General features: G+C 42.4%; 1 protein-coding gene across 2 annotated transcripts in view; it reads left to right on the top strand.

Moving 5' to 3' along the window:
- The window catches only part of dock1 (dedicator of cytokinesis 1), a 744225-nt gene that overhangs the window by 89790 nt on the left and 638449 nt on the right, over nucleotides 1-15986 (top strand). For both annotated transcript variants that reach the window (XM_068052738.1, XM_068052739.1), the window contains exon 7: nucleotides 2896-3031. In XM_068052738.1, the coding sequence (XP_067908839.1) occupies nucleotides 2896-3031 (136 nt within the window). The remainder of the gene's footprint in view (nucleotides 1-2895; nucleotides 3032-15986) is intronic.

Genomic DNA, 15986 nt, shown 5'->3' with positions numbered 1-15986 from the left:
GCTCACTGTAGACTAGTGCGGAGCTTTTCCCGCCTTGATGTCTTGGCTGTCACTGTGTCCGACCGGGCCGGACTGGACCTGGAAGAGCGACCCAACCCGAACCCAACATGTTTCAGGTCCCGTCGGGTTCAGGTCGGGTAGCCATGTTCTATTCTAGTTATCACATCCTTTTAAAATCGATTCCAATATTTTCCCTACTACTGATGTCAAACGAACAGGTCTGTAGTTCTCTGTTTTCTCTCTCCCTCCTTTTCTTAAATAGTGGGGTTAAATTTGCTACTTTCCAGTCTGCAGGAACCTTTCCAGAATCTATAGAATTTTGAAAGATAATGACCAATGCATCCACTATCTCTAGAGCCACCTCCTTCAACACTCTGGGATGTAGCTCATCTGGTCCAGAGGATTTATCAGCCTTCAATCCAGTTAATTTTTGGAGTACAGCCTCTTTATTAATACTAATTTCTATTAGTTCTTCATTTTCACAAGTCCCTTGGTTTCCTAGTATTTCTGGGAGATTTTCTGTATCTTCCTCTGAAGACTGACAGTAACTGTTTAATTTCTCTGCCATTTTCCTCGACTCCATTATAAGTTCTCCTCTATCTGCCTGTAATGGATCCACGTTTGTCCTTGCTAATCTTTTCCTTTTCACATACCTAAAGAAGCTTTTACAGTCCACCTTTATGTTTCTAGCTAACTTGCATTCATATTCTTTCTTCCCTTTATCAGTTTCTTGGTTATCCTTTGCTGGATTCTAAATTGCTCCCAATCCTCAGGCTTTCCACTTTTTCAGGCAACCTTATAAGCCACTTTTGTTAGCCACGGTTGATTTATCTTTCTTGTTGAGTTTTTTGTGTCTTAGAGGAATGTATATTTGTTGTAAACCGTGTAATACCTGTCTGCTGTTCAGTCTTTTAATGTAATTTCCCAATCCACCATAGCCAAATTGCCCCTCATACCTTCATAGTTTTCTTGGTTCAGAATGAACTGGATCGCTTTCAAATTTAATGTAAAATTCTATCATAGTATGGTCACTATTTCCCAAAGGCTCCTTTACTTCAAGGTTATTAATTATCCCTTTCTCATTACATAATACTTTTTTTTGTTCATTTGTGGGATGTGGGCATCGCTGGCTAGGCCAGCATTTATTGCCCATCCCTAATTGTCCTTGAACTGAGTGGCTTGCAAAGCCATCTGAGGGTATTTAAGAGTCAACCATAATGCTGTAGATCTGGAATCATATGTAGGTCAGACGGCAGATTTCCTTCCCTAAAGGACATTAGACTAAATCTAAGATGGCCCAATCCCTAGTTGGTTCTTCAACGTACTACTTCAGAAACCTATCTCGTACACACTCCAGGAATTCATCCTTCACAGCATTAGTGCTGACTAGGTTTACCCAGTCTAGATGTAAATTGAAGTCGTCCATTATTACTGTATTACCCATGTTATATGCACCACTAATTTCCCGATTTGTACTGTGCCCAAAATTACCGCTACAGTTTGGTGGGAGTTATTTATAGGCCACCAATGTTTACAGCCCCTTGCTGTTTCTTAGCTCCACCCAAATTGATTCTACATCTCGATTCTAAGATCCTGTCTCTCTAATGTGCTGATCTCGTCCCTTATTAAGAGCACTACCCCACCTTCTTTTCCTTTTTGCCTTTCCTTCCTAAATGACACACAGCCTTGAATATTCAGTTCCCAGTCTTGGTCACCCTGTAACCACGTCTCTGTAATGGCAATTAAATCATAACTATTTCCCTCTGTGCCTTCAAATTATTTACCTTGTTGCGAATGCTGTGTGCATTCAGATAGAGTGCCCTTAACTTTGTCGGCTTTAACATTATTCTGCATTCTGATCCTATTTGCTGCTTGCCGTCGCTTCATCTGTCTTCTAATTCTGCTTACTACTTTTCTACTTTCTGTTACCAGTTTTGCATCTCTCCAATCTTCCTTTTCTGCCACACTCAGATTATCAATTCCCTTATTGCTACCTTGCTCTCTTGCCTTCTCATCTCTCTAACTTATCACATCTTCACTCACTTGATCCCTCACCCCCACTATTTAGTTTAAAGCTCTGTCTACTGCCCTAGTTATATGACTCGCCAGCACAGTTCAGGTGAAGACCGTCCCAACCGTATAGTTCCCACTTTCCCCAGTACTGGTGCCAGTGCCCCATGAATCAAAACCTATTTCTCCTACACCAATCTTTGAGCCACGCATTTAACACTCTAATTTACCCTACACCAATTTGCTCGTGGCTCAGATAATCCAGAGGTTGCTACTTTTCAGGGTCCGCTTTTTAATTTAGCCCCTAGCTCTCTATGAAGAACCTCTTTCTGAGTCCTACCTATGTCGTTGGTACCCATGTGAACCAATACAACTGGATCCTCCCCCTCCCCCTGCAAGTTACTGTCCAGCCCTGAGCAGATATCTTGAACCCTGGCACTGGGCAGGCAGCACAGCCTTCTTGACTCTCGCTCTTGGCTGCAGAGAACTGTGTCCATCCCCCTGCTTTGAATAGCTTCCTGTACCATGGTGCCATGGTCAGTTTGCTTATCCACCCTACAACCCTCGCTCTCATCCATATAGGCTGAAAGAACCTCAAACCTGTTGGACAACTGCAAGGGCTGAGGCTCCTCTACTACTTCCTTCTGGATCCCCTTACCTGCCTCGCTCATAGTCACACCCTCTTGTACCTAAATCACTGACCAAATTGAAGAAGTTGGGCACAGCTGCTAACTTTGCAGACTTGTATACAGGGGGAAATTATGCAACATAGAAATGTCAGATTAGATCATCATGGGCTTTGCTTTTGCTGGAGTTTGGGGCAGTTTTAGAAAGAGTTGTATCATATGTTTAGTTTATTATAGTTCTGCTCTGATTAATTTCCAGAATCCTTGATCTGGATTTGGTGGTACGAGATGAAGATGGCAATATTTTAGACCCTGACCAAACTAGCACCATCAGTCTGTTCAGAGCTCATGAAATGGCATTGAAACGAATAGAAGAAAGAATCGAGGAAGAAAAGGTGATTAAAATAAATGGTCAATTGCAGATAAACTGCTGTCATCATTCACTTCTGATTTTTAAAAATCTGGTTTTACTGTTTATAGTTGTCTATTAAATATGATTGTGTGCAAAAGACATTTTTCAATTAATGAAAATAATGTGTCCGAATTACTTGTTTGGTAACATCCAGGTATAGGGATCAATTTGGCAAATAGTGCAGGTATATATCTGATTGATTAAGCATTGCAGGAGTCCCGCAATCTTCCAGTTAGTCGTTTGGGGGTAGTACAGAACTTTGGGATTGCTGAAAATATAGACATGTTGTTGAAGCTTTTCGTCTTGCACTCCTCAGGACAATCTGCACGAATACCAATGTAAGGGAAAGCAACAACTTTATACTGTTTGAAAAGAGAGTGCTTATTGGTTGGCAAGTGAACTCTGGTACAGGCATTGCCATGGAGAATCCACCAGTTTATGGTGACTGATGACAGTTAACTGTCAATCTTTGTTTGAAACTTAAACCAGGCAGCTTGACTCTGGTCAAGGCATTGCCCTGAGGAATGAACTAGTGAATGGCTGTCGCTTATTTTGTTTAGCGGAAATAGGTGCAAAGTGTGTACATGTTCTTTCTGTCTGTAAAGAACAGGGTCTTGTGTATTAATATACGTAGCTTCCAGTACATGCAAATGTGCCACACTGTGAGCCCTACTGACTATCTTAAATTGGTTGTCAGCGTAATTCTGAGCAAATGTTGTCCAATTGCGGAACCACGTCTAATGTTTTATTATTTTATTTAGAGATACAGCACTGAAACTGGCCCTTCGGCCCACCGAGTCTGTGCCGACCATCAACCACCCATTTATACTAATCCTACACTAAGCCCATATTCCTACCACATCCCCCACCTATCCCTATATTCCCCTACCACCTACCTATACTAGGGACAATTTATAATGGCCAATTTACCTATCAACCTGCAAGTCTTTGGCTGTGGGAGGAAACCGGAGCACCCGGCGAAAACCCACGCAGACACAGGGAGAACTTGCAAACTCCACACAGGCAGTACCCAGAATTGAACCCGGGTCGCTGGATCTGTGAGGCTGCGGTGCTAACCACTGCGCCACTGTGCCGCCATGTTGGACGCTGTGTTTTGAGTTTAGCAAGCACGGGCTGGTTGGGTGTGGTCTGTACATTGCCTGTTGCGAACAGCTATATTTGAATCTGCAGCTACATGCAATAATTTCCTAACATGTCTTAATGGGCTCCATCCAGCACTGAAATTCACCTTTGAAATGGAGTAGTCTAATGAGCTCTCTTTCCTTGACATACTCGTTGAGAAATCTGCTAAGGGGTTCACTACCGTGGTCTACTGCAAACCTACATTCACTGGTCAATACACGCATTGGGATTCTAGCAGTTCCACGTGCTATAAGATTGGCCTTATCGGCAACCTCGTAAATAGGGCCCGAGCCATTTGTTCACCATGTAAGCTTGATGCTGAAATAGGCCAAATCAAAGGCATCCTGCGTGACAATGGCTACCCTAATCACCTCATTTCTTTCTGTATATGGCACAAACTTATGAATGGGCCTAAGGCCGTCATTTTCGGCCCTGAAAAGTGCCCAGGCTACCCCTCATTACCCTGGAAGGGTAATGTATCCCAAAAATTAGAACAGCAGGTGAAGCTAGCTGTTTCATGCTGCTACTATGCAGGAACAACACGTGTGGTGTTCGCCACTAACAGGATACCGCCGTCAAGCCAAAAAAGACATACTGCCTATCAAAGAAATGAGTAGCATGATATATGAATTTCAGTGCCAGTGTGATGCAAGGTTTGTAGGCCGTATGTTCCAAAGACTGGCGATCGTATCAAGCAACATATCCCTTCCGTTGTTCGCAACGGACGGGCAAGGTACAGGCCGTACCCAACCAGCCCGTGCTTGCAAAACTCATAACACAGTGTCCAACATGAGATGTGATTCCGCAATTGGACAACATTTGTTAAATAATCTTCAGTGTGCTAAGAATTCTGCTGACAACCAATTTAAGATTGTCAGGAGGGCTCTCAGTGTGGTGCACTTACATGTACTGGAAGCTACATATATTAATACACAGGGCCATCTTCTTTGCAGACAGAAAGAACATTGTGCCTGTTTCAGCTAAACAAAGTAAGTGACAGCCTTTTGCTGGTTCATTCCTCAGGGCAATACATTGCCTTATCGGTCAAGCCACCTGGTATAAGTCTCAAACAAACATTGATAGTTAACAGTCAGTCACTATAAACTGGTGCATTTTCCATGGCAACGCCTCTACCAATCAGAGTTCACTTGCCAACTAATCAGCACACTCTTCTCATACAGTATAAAGTTGTTGCTTTCCCTTACATTGGTATTCTTATGGATTGTCCTGATGGTGCAAGATGAAAAGCTTTGACATGTCTCTATTTTCAGCAATATTCGAAACTTCCAGTTCCCATGGTCTCCACTTCCATTTGTAAATGTGTCCTTACATGAAACCACTGAAAAAGGACTACTTATTTACTGTAATTTAGTTTTTAAAGTGTCATAATTGTAAAAGCTTTTTAATTTTAAAAAAGTTGGTAATTTGAAATAAACTTTAGAAGAAAAGTTTAATGGTAGGGAAGCGCCAACTATCGTTAACTGTTCCTCATAAGACTTGATGGCATTGATTTGAGGGAGTTTAAAGTTAAATCTGGCTCATTTTTAAAGGCAATGTATCCATCTTCTCCAAAATTGATTTGACTTAATTATCATGAGCCACTATGGAGATCTGGATAAGTGCTGTTGTTTTGCACCACTTTTGAATTCTCACTATAATCGTGGTTTGAACTTTATAGTTTTGTTTAATAATCTAAGTACTTGTTATTTATCTATGAATTTCTCCTTGTGAAATTGCTTTGTACAACTGACTTACAATGCTCTTTACAAATGATGTTTTAAAAAAAAAACTCAACCCGTCAATGCTTTTTCTTCATGTTACTCCCAAGTTTAAACCAGGATTGTTTAAAGAAATAATCAGTTTGGGAGCTGTGCCAGCGTATTCTCTACTTGAGAGGAACTGGCTGGGATGAGACCAGTTGGCTTTTAGGTGCTAAATTTCTTTAATGGCAAAAGCATTTGGGTTGATAATGCCAGAAGCAATTCCTGATAGCTACTGCCTTTGCTCTGTGAACAGTTCAGTGACAAAGGTTTTTAGCCATTTGCAAATGGATTTGTGTCAGTCATCTTTAGTTGGAATCTGCTGCCACTTTGAACATTCTTGGTTTTCAATTCTGAGTATACTTGGCAGCTTTTTGTTTTTAAAAGATTCACATTTGATTTCCTTTGTTTATATTTGAGCTTCAAAGGCAATGGAAAATATATTTTTCAAATAGGTCTGCGGCAGTTCTTAGGCCATCAAGCGAAAAGTGGATAGTTCTTTGAAGGACCGAGCACAAATCTCAAGCAATATTGTTCAAAGATGCTATCTCAGATCTGGTATTACTAAAGCTGTTGGAGCAGTGTTGTGTTTGCTTATTTTCTCTATTTGGGGTCTGTCCTGTTTTAATCTGTATTCTATATTGCTACTGCTTATGTGCTATTTTTAATAAATCTATTCCGTAGTTTATAATCTGAATCATGGTCTGATGGTGTTTATTCAGCTGCTTTCTGAAGTCTGGAAGATCACAGAAGGTCTCTTGATGTATCCGATTACTAAGAACAGTGACCCCTGGGATTGTGCACATTGAAAACTATTTGTTGTATAAAGATATGCTCTGGTGTGTAAGGAGTGAGGAGAGTGCACTTTGGAATTAGATGCTAAAGGAAGAGCTGAGTAAAATGCAGGAATGTTAATAGTGACAAGAAAAATGCTATTCAAATTTGTAAATTTGAAGTGATTTGATCAGTAGTAAATAGCAGCTAGAAAGATCATAAGTTCAGAAATGGCTTTGATTGTGTCTGGAGTAGAAATGGAAGTGAGCCTGGTTTTACTCAAGCAGCAAAGGGCAGTGGGAACGTGCACACAAGATCAGGTAAAAGAGGACAAAGATGTGCTTACCAGTTAGCAGTGCTTAAACTAGAGGCTGTGGATGAACAATATAAGCTCAAGGAGACAGGGCACCAGTGAAAATTTATCGGAGAAATTTTGTGTGCTGCAAATGTAAAAATGTATATGGCATGACAATGAAATGGAAGGGTTGTGAGGCAACTTATGATTGTATCGAAGGAAACTGATCACCTTTGCACTGTTTGTATTTTTTGACTTGATGCTGTTTTAAACTGTTTGGGAATGTAATTTTTACAGATTTTTATGAATAAAGTATATTTTGGAAATAAAAAAAATAAAAAAAAGCAGTGAAAATTTAAGGCTGATGAAAAGGACTTGCAGTAGAAATTCGAAGAGAAAAATGATAAATGAAAGCTCTTGAGGAAACAGAGGAAAAAGAAAAGTCATATCAGAATGAACTCAAAATAGACATTTTGCATCAAGGTCCAGATAAATGAAGGCATTTTGTTCAAGGAACAGGAAATTGATCCCTCAAAGCCGATGACTGTTCTGTTTCAGCCATCTGCCAACTAGAGGGGGAAGGAAATTAAGCATATTCTGAAGTGTGAATGCAGGTTTCAGGTAGACCATTATGAGAGGCAGTGTCAGTATGGAGTGGCTTTACGCATTCACGAGGTAGATAAAATGAAAAATGATGCCAGTGTGAATTCCCAATTGCTGGGCAATAACTAGTGGAAGATGAGACGACTTACACTTCTATAGTGCCTTTCACAACGGGGTGGCACAGTGGCATAGTGGTTGGCACCGCAGCCTCACAGCTCCAGCGACCCGGGTTCGGTTCTGGGTACTGCCTGTGTGGAGTTTGCAAGTTCTCCCTGTGACCGCGCGGGTTTCCGCCGGGTGCTCCGGTTTTCTCCCACAGCCAAAGACTTGCAGGTTGATAGCTAAATTGGCCATTGTAAATTGCCCCTAGTGTAGGTAGGTGGTAGGAGAATGGTGGGGATGTGGTAGGGAATATGGGATTGATGTAGGATTAATATAATTGGGTGGTTGTTAGTTGGCACAGACTCGGTGGGCCGAAGGGCCTGTTTCAGTGCTGTATCTCATAGAACCAGTGTCCCCAGGACATTAGCCTGGGCTTCTGGATTGCTAGTTCAATGACATTACCACTACGGCACCATCTCCCGTAGAGGTCCAAACAGTGCGAAAGAGCTAGATGAACAAATTTGTTGGCAAATTTCAAAGGCATGTAACAAAAATAGTGTAGTAATATTAGGACACTTTGTTTTTCCCAGTCTACATTAAGGTAAATATAGTGCTAAGGCGAGGGAAGGAGAGGAGTTTCTGATGTTCACAGGCGAGCTTTCTTGATCAATAAGTCTGCAGTTCAATAAGGAAGGAAGCAGTGTTGGATTGGGTTCTGGAAAATGAAGCAAGGCAAGTGGAGTATGTTAGAGTAGGAGTTCATGTAGCTAACAGTTTAGAGTAATTATGGAAAGAGACCTGAAAATATCCAAGGTAAAAATGCTCAACTGGGAAAGAGCTAATTTCTGGCCTTTGAGTAGGCAACTAGCACAAATAGATTGAAAAAAGTGATTGCAGGATAAAGCAGTGAATAATGGAGGGCATTCAGGGAGGAGATAGTTTAGGTATAAACTAGGGCATATTCTTTTTAAGGGAAACCGGAGAGCATTCGGAGTTAAAGCACCCTGGGTGACAAAGGAAATTAAAGTCAAATTAAAGTAGAAAAAGGAGGCTTATGACAAATGTCAGAAGCAAGAATGAGTTAATAATCAAGGAGATTATGGAATGTACAGGAGGGAATTGAAAAAGTTTATATAGGAGACAGAGAGGTTACAATAAAAGATTAGCAGGCAATGTTAAATTGAATCTTAAAACATTTTAACATAAAATGTAAGTGGTTTGTTAAGGAAATTTTGGACAGATTAAAAACTTGGCAATCTTCATGTCGAGGCAGAGGACATGACAAAAGTAATGAGTACTTTCCATTTGCTTTCATGAAGCAGGTAACATGAAGGTTTTGCTAAAAGAGGAAAGAGAAGTCATGGACAGGATAGTAACAGATGCACTAAAAAGCAATACAGTAATAATGGGCGACTTCAAATTACATCTAGATTGGGTAAACCTAATTAGCACTAATGCTGTGGAGGATGAATTCCTGAGTGTACGAGATTGGTTTGTGGAGCAATATGTTGAAGAACCAACTAGGGATGGGGCGATTTTAGATTTAGTATTCTGCCACGAGAAAGGGCTCATTAATAACCTTGCTGTAAAGGAGCCATTAGGAAATAGTGACCACAATATGACAATTCTACATTAAATTTGAAAGAGATACAGTTCATTCTGAAACTAGGGTCTTAAATCTGAATGAAAGAAACTATGAAGGTACGAGGGGCAACTTGGTTATAATGAATTGGGAAAATACATTAAAAGACTTGATGGTAGACAGGCAATGACTAGTATTTAAAGAGGTATTACATGGTTTACAACAAATATACATTCCTCTAAGACACAAAACCCCAACAGGAAAGGTGAATCAACCATGGCTAACAAAAGTTAAAGATTGCATGAAGTCAAAGGAAATGGCTTATAAGGTTGCCAGGAAAAGTGGTAAGCCCGAGGATTGGTCGCCAATTAGAGTCCAACAAAGGATGACCAAGAAACTAATAAAGAAAGGCAAAAGAGATTATGAATACAAGCTAGCCAGCAACATAAAGGCAAACTGTAAAACCTCCTTTAGGTATGTGAAAAGGAAAAGATTAGCAAAGACGATTGCGGGCAGAGACAGGAGAATTTGTGGTGGAGAAACTGAACAATTACTCTGTCTGTCTTCACAGCGGAAGACACAGAAAATCTCCCAAAATACTAGGGAACTTGTAAAAATGAGGAACTGCAAGTATTTTGTATTAATAAAGAGGCAGTACTCAAAATAAAATAAATTAATTGCATTGAAAGTTGATAAATCCTCTGGACCAGATAGCAACATCCCAGAGTATTAAAGGAGGTGGCCTAAGAGAAAGTGGACATTGATGGTTATCTTTCAAAATTCTACAGATTCTGGAAGGGTTCCTGCAGACTGGAAAATAACAAATGTAATCCCAGTATTTAAGAAGGGAGCGAGAGAGAAAACTAAGAACTAGTTTGACATCAGCAGTAGGGAAAATGTTAGAATCTATTATCAGAGAATCACAGAATTGTTACAGCGCAGAAGGAGGTCATTTGGCCCATCATGTCTGCACTGGCTCTCTGAAAGAGCAATTCCCGCTGTCCCATTTCCCTGCCTTCTCCCCATGACCCTGCACATTATTCCTTTTCATATAACTGTCCAATTCCCTTTTGAATGTTTCTGTTGAACCTGCCTCCACCACACTCTTGGGCGTGCATTCCAGACCTTAACCACACACTGAAAAAGTTTTTCCTCATGTCATCTTTGCTTCTCTTACCAAATACTTTAAATCTGTGCCCCCTCGTTCTCGATCCTTTCATGAGTGGGAACAGTTTCTCTCTATCTACTCTGTCCAGACCCCTCATGATTTTGAATACCTCTATCAAATCACCTCTCAGCTTTCTCTTCTCCAAGAAAAACCATCCTAACTTCTCCAATCTATCTTCATAACTGAAATTCCTCATCCCTGGAACCACTCTCGTGAATCTCCTCTGTACTCTCCAATGCCCTTGCATCTTTTCTCAAGTGCGGCGCCCAGAATTGGATGCAATGCTCCAGCTGAGACCGAACAAGTTCAACGTAACTTCCTTGCTCTTGTACTCTGTGCCCCTATCAATAAAGCCCAGGACACTGTATGCTTTATTGACCGCTCTCTCAAGCTGTCCTGCCACCTTCAATGACTTATAGAACATAGAACAGTACAGGCCCTTCGGCCCACGATGTTGTGCCGAACCTTTAACCTACTCTAAGATCTAAGTAACTACCTACCCTTCATTCTACTATCATCTATGCACCTATCCAAGAGTCGCTTAAATGCCCCTAATGTATCTGCTTCTACTACCACCGCTGGCAGCGCATTCCACGCACCCACCACTCTGTGTAAAGAACCTACCTCTGACATCTCCCCGAAACCTTCCTCCAATCACCCAATATTGCATTGCTTTTTCTTCAGCTTGAAATGGCCTGTTACATAACTCTCACAGGTGGCTTATAAAATATCTCAAATAATTTAAAGAATATAGGTAACTGCATTAGTTTCAAATGCAAAGTTCTTTTAGTACTGTTGTTCCCCAAAGAATACCATATTTTCCCCTCACCTTCAATAGACATCAAAAGTAAAATACAATCTCCTGCACACTTGTTCCCTTTATTCTATATTGTCTCTCCATGTTCTTCCTACCAAAATGAATTACTTGACATTTCTCTTCATTGAACTTCATCTGCCACCTGTCTGCCCATTCCGCCAACTTGTCTATGCCCTTTTGAAGTTCTATACTGTCCTATTCACAGTTCACAATGCTTCCAAGTTTCGTATCATCTGCGAACTTTGAAATTGTGCCCTGTACACCAAGGTCTCTGTCATTAATGTTACTCAGGAAAAGCAAGGGTCCCAAAACTGATCTTTGAGGAACTCCACTACAAACTTTCCTTCAGCCTGAAAAACATCCATTAACCACTACTCTTCGTTTCCTGTCACTCAGCCAATTTCGTATCCATGTTGCTATTGCCCCTTTTATTCCATGAGCTATAGGTTTGCACACAAGTCTGTTATGTGGCACTGTATCAAATGCCTTTTGAAAGTCCATGTACACCGCATCAAAAGCATTACCCTCATCAACCCTCTCTGTTACCACCTCAAAAAGCTCCAGCAGTTAGTTAAACATGATTTTCCCTTAAGAAATCCATGCTGGCTTTCCTTAATTAACTCGCATTTGTCCATGTGACTATTGATTTTGTCCTGAACTATCTTTTCTAGATGTTTTCCCACCACCGAAGTTAAACTGACTGGCTTGTAGTTGCTGGGCTCATCTTTACACCCTTTTTTGAACAATTCTGCAGTCCTCTGGCATTACCCCCGAGTCTAAGGAAGACTGAAAAATTATGGCCAGTGCCTCTGCGATTCCCACCCTCACTTCCCTCAGTATCCTTGGATGCATTTCATCCGGTCCTGGTATTTTATCCACTTTAAGTTCAGACAGTCTAACACTACCTCTTTATCAATTTTAAGCCCCTGTAGTGTCTGACTTACCTCCTCTTTCAACATTGTCTGGTTTGCATCTTCTTCCTTGGTAAAGACAGATGCAAGGTATTCATTTAATACCTCAGCTATGGCCCCTGCCTCCATGCATAAATCCCCTTTCTGATCTCTAATTGGCCTCACTCCTCCTTAGCACCCATTTACTATTTATGTGCCTATAGAAAACTGGGATTTCCTTTAATGCTAGCTGCCAGTCTGTTCTCATGCTCTCTCTTTGCTTCTCTTATTTTCTTTTTCACTTCCCCTCTGGACCTTCTATATTCAGCCTGGTTCTCAATAGTATTTTCTTTTTCTATTTTATTCTTTATCTTAATCTCTACTTCTGTTGTCGTCCAGGGAGCACTGGATTTATTTGCTCTACTTTTCCCCTTCGAGGGAACATACCTTGACTGTGCCCAAACTATCTCCTCTTTGAAGGTAGCCCATTGTTCATCTACCGGTTTTCCTGTCAGCTTTTGACTCCAATTTATTTGCCCCAGCTCCATTCTTACCCCATTGACGTTGGCCTTCCCCCAGTTAATTATTCTCACCCTGGATTGCTCTTTTGTCTTTTTCTATAATCAGCCTAAATCTTATGATACAATGATCACTATCCCCTAAATGCTCTCCTACTGATACTTGATCCACTTGGCCCACCTCATTCCCAAGAGTCAGGTCTAGCAGTACCTCCTTTCTTGTTGGACGAGCACCATACTGTTGTAGAAAGTTTTCCTGAGCACATTCTAGGAACTCTTGCCCTTCACTGCCCTTTACAGTGCTGTTATCCCTGTCTATATTTGGATAATTAAAGTCCCCCATTAAAACTACCCTATAGTTTTTGCACCTGTTTGTAATTTCCCTGCAAATTTGTTCCTCCACATCCTTCCCACCAGCTGGTGGCCTGTAGACAACACCGAGCAATGTAACTGCACCTTTTTTATTCCTTAGCTCTAGCCAAATAGATTCTGTCCTAGAACCCTTTGGGACACCCTTTTTTTCCAACACTGTAATGCTCTCCTTAATCAATACTTCTACTCCTCATCCATTTTTCCCTTTCCTATCTTTCCTGAACACCTTGTATCCAGGAGTATTTAACACCCAGACCTACCCTTCTTTGAGCCAGGTCTCTGTTATAGCCATAACATCATATTTGCACAGGGCAATCTGCGCCTGTACCTCACCAGTCTTATTAACCACACTCTGTGCATTCACATACATGCACATCAACCCTGATTTAGACTTTATTACTTTCTCCTTTACCATCTGACCCCACCTAAGAACATACTATTCCCCACTCTCGTGCTTTCTGTTTTCCCCCAGTATTCTGTGCTGCTTGGTATTCTTTTCTAATACTTGTTCCTGGTTCCCACACCAGTTTTGCTTCTCTACAATCTGAGCTCCCCCTGTGGTTCCCACCCCCCTGACAATTTAGTTTAAACCCTCCCCGACAGCACTAGCAAATCTCCCTGTGAGGATATTCGTCCCAGTCTTGCTAACATGCAATCTGTCCATCTTGTACAGGTCCCACCTACCCCAGAACTGGCCCCAATCTCTTAGAAATCCGATGCCCTCCCTCCTACACCAGTTCTCCAGCCACGTGTTCAATCGCTCAATTCTATTCCTATGCTCACTTGCAAGTGGCACTGGGAGTAATCCTGAGTTTACTGCTTTTGAAGTCCTGTTTTTAAATTTCCTTCCCAGCTCCCTAAAATCTGCCTTCAGTACCTCAGGTCATTGGTACCAATGTGCACCATGACCTTTGGCTGTTCACCCTCCTCCAAAAGAATGTCCTGCAGCCTCTCCGTGGCATCCTTGACCCTGGCATCAGGGAGGCAACACACCATCGTGGAGTCACGTTTGGTGCCACAGAAATACCTGTCTGTCCCCTTAACTAATGAATCCCCTATCACTACTCCTGTTCATTCCTTCCTGTGGTGCCACAAACTTGGCTCTGACTGCACCCCTCTGAGAAACTATCACCCTCACCAGTATCCCAAATGGAAGACCGATTAGCGAGTGAGATCATAACAGGGGACTCCTGCACTATCTGCATGGTTCTCTTTGACTGCCTGGTGGTCACCCATTCCCTATCTGCCTGCATGCTCCTAACGTGCTTGCCTTCATCGGTCGGGGCATAGAGTATAAAAATTGGCAAGTCATGTTGCAGCTGTACAGAACCTTAGTTAGGCCACACTAAGAATATTGTGTGCATTTCTGGTCGCCACACGACCAGAAGGACATGGAGGCTTTGGAGAGGGTACAGAGGAGGTTTACCAGGATGTTGCCTGGTCTGGAGGGCATTAGCTATGAGGAGAGGTTGGAAAAACTCGGATTGTTTTCACTGGAACGACGGAGGTGGAGGGGCGACATGATAGAGGTTTACAAAGTTATAAGCGGCATGGACAGAGTGGATAGTCAGAAGCTTTTTCCCTGGGTGGAAGCGTCAGTTACTAGGGGACATAGGTTTAAGGTGCGAGGGGCAAAGTTTAGAGGGGATGTGCGAGGCAAGTTTTTTTGCACAGAGGGTGGTGAGTGCCTGGAACTTGTTGCCAGGGGAGGTGATGGAAGCAGATACGATAGCGACGTTTAAGAGACATCTTGACAAATACATGAAAAGGAAGGGACAAGAGGGATATGGGCCCCGGAAGTGCAGAAGGTGTTAGTTTAGGCAGGCATCAAGTTCGGCGCAGGCTTGGAGGGCCGAGTGGCCTGTTCCTGTGTTGTACTGTTCTTTGTGTGGTGTGACCACCTCCCTAAACGTGCTATCCATGTAGTTCTCCGCCTCGTAGATGCATAACCTTTCATATTGTCATGGAATGAGGTGATGACACTTAGTAGCTTTGGTGGACATCCAATCTTTTCTAGTAGACTGAAGAGACCACGTCTGCTGACGAGGTCAAAGGCTTTGGTGAGATCAATGAAAGCAATGTAGAGGGGCATCTGTTGTTTGCGGCATTTCTCCTGTATCTGACGAAGGGAGAATAGCATGTCAACGGTCGATCTCTCTGCACGAAAGCCACACTGTGCCTCAGGGTAGATGCGCTCGGCCAGCTTCTGGAGCCTGGTTAGAGCGACTCGAGCAAAGACTTCCCCCATTATGCTGAGCAGGGAGATTCCATGGTAGTTGTTGCAGTCACTACGGTCACCTTTGTTTTTATAGAGGGTGATGATATTGGTATCGCGCATGTCCTGAGGTACTGCTCCCTCGTCCCAGCACAGGCAAAGCAGTTCATGTAGTGCTGAAAGTGTAGCAGGCTTGGCACTCTTGATTATTTCAGGGGTAATGCTGTCCTTCCCAGGGGCTTTTCCGCTGGCTAGAGAATCAGTGGCATCACTGAGTTCCGATTTGGTTGGCTGGATGTCCAGCTCATCCATGACTGGTAGAGGCTGGGCTGCATTGAGGGCAGTCTCAGTGAAAACATTCTCCCTGGAGTACAGTTCTAGGTAGTGCTCAACCCAGCGGTCCATTTGTTTGCGTTGGTCAGTGATTATGTCCCCTGATTTAGATTTGAGGGGGGAGATCTTCTTGATGGTTGGCCCAAGAGCTCTCTTAATGCCATCATACATTCCTCTGATGTTTCCGGTGTCTGAGGCCAGCTGAATATGACTGCATAGGTGTTGCCAGTAGTCGTTTATGCAGCGCTTGGCTGTTCTTTGTGCAGTGCTTCTGGCTGCTTTAAGTGCTACCGATGTTAACTCGCTGGGGCTTTCTTGTAGTTCAACAGTGCAATGCGCTTAGCGGCAATGACAGGTTCCAGCTCT

The sequence above is a fragment of the Heterodontus francisci genome, chromosome 20 (assembly GCF_036365525.1).
Source record: "Heterodontus francisci isolate sHetFra1 chromosome 20, sHetFra1.hap1, whole genome shotgun sequence".
In the NCBI taxonomy this organism is placed as follows: Eukaryota; Metazoa; Chordata; class Chondrichthyes; order Heterodontiformes; family Heterodontidae; genus Heterodontus; species Heterodontus francisci.
Note: the sequence above shows the minus strand (reverse complement) of the source record. Positions and strands in the feature narration are given on the sequence as shown.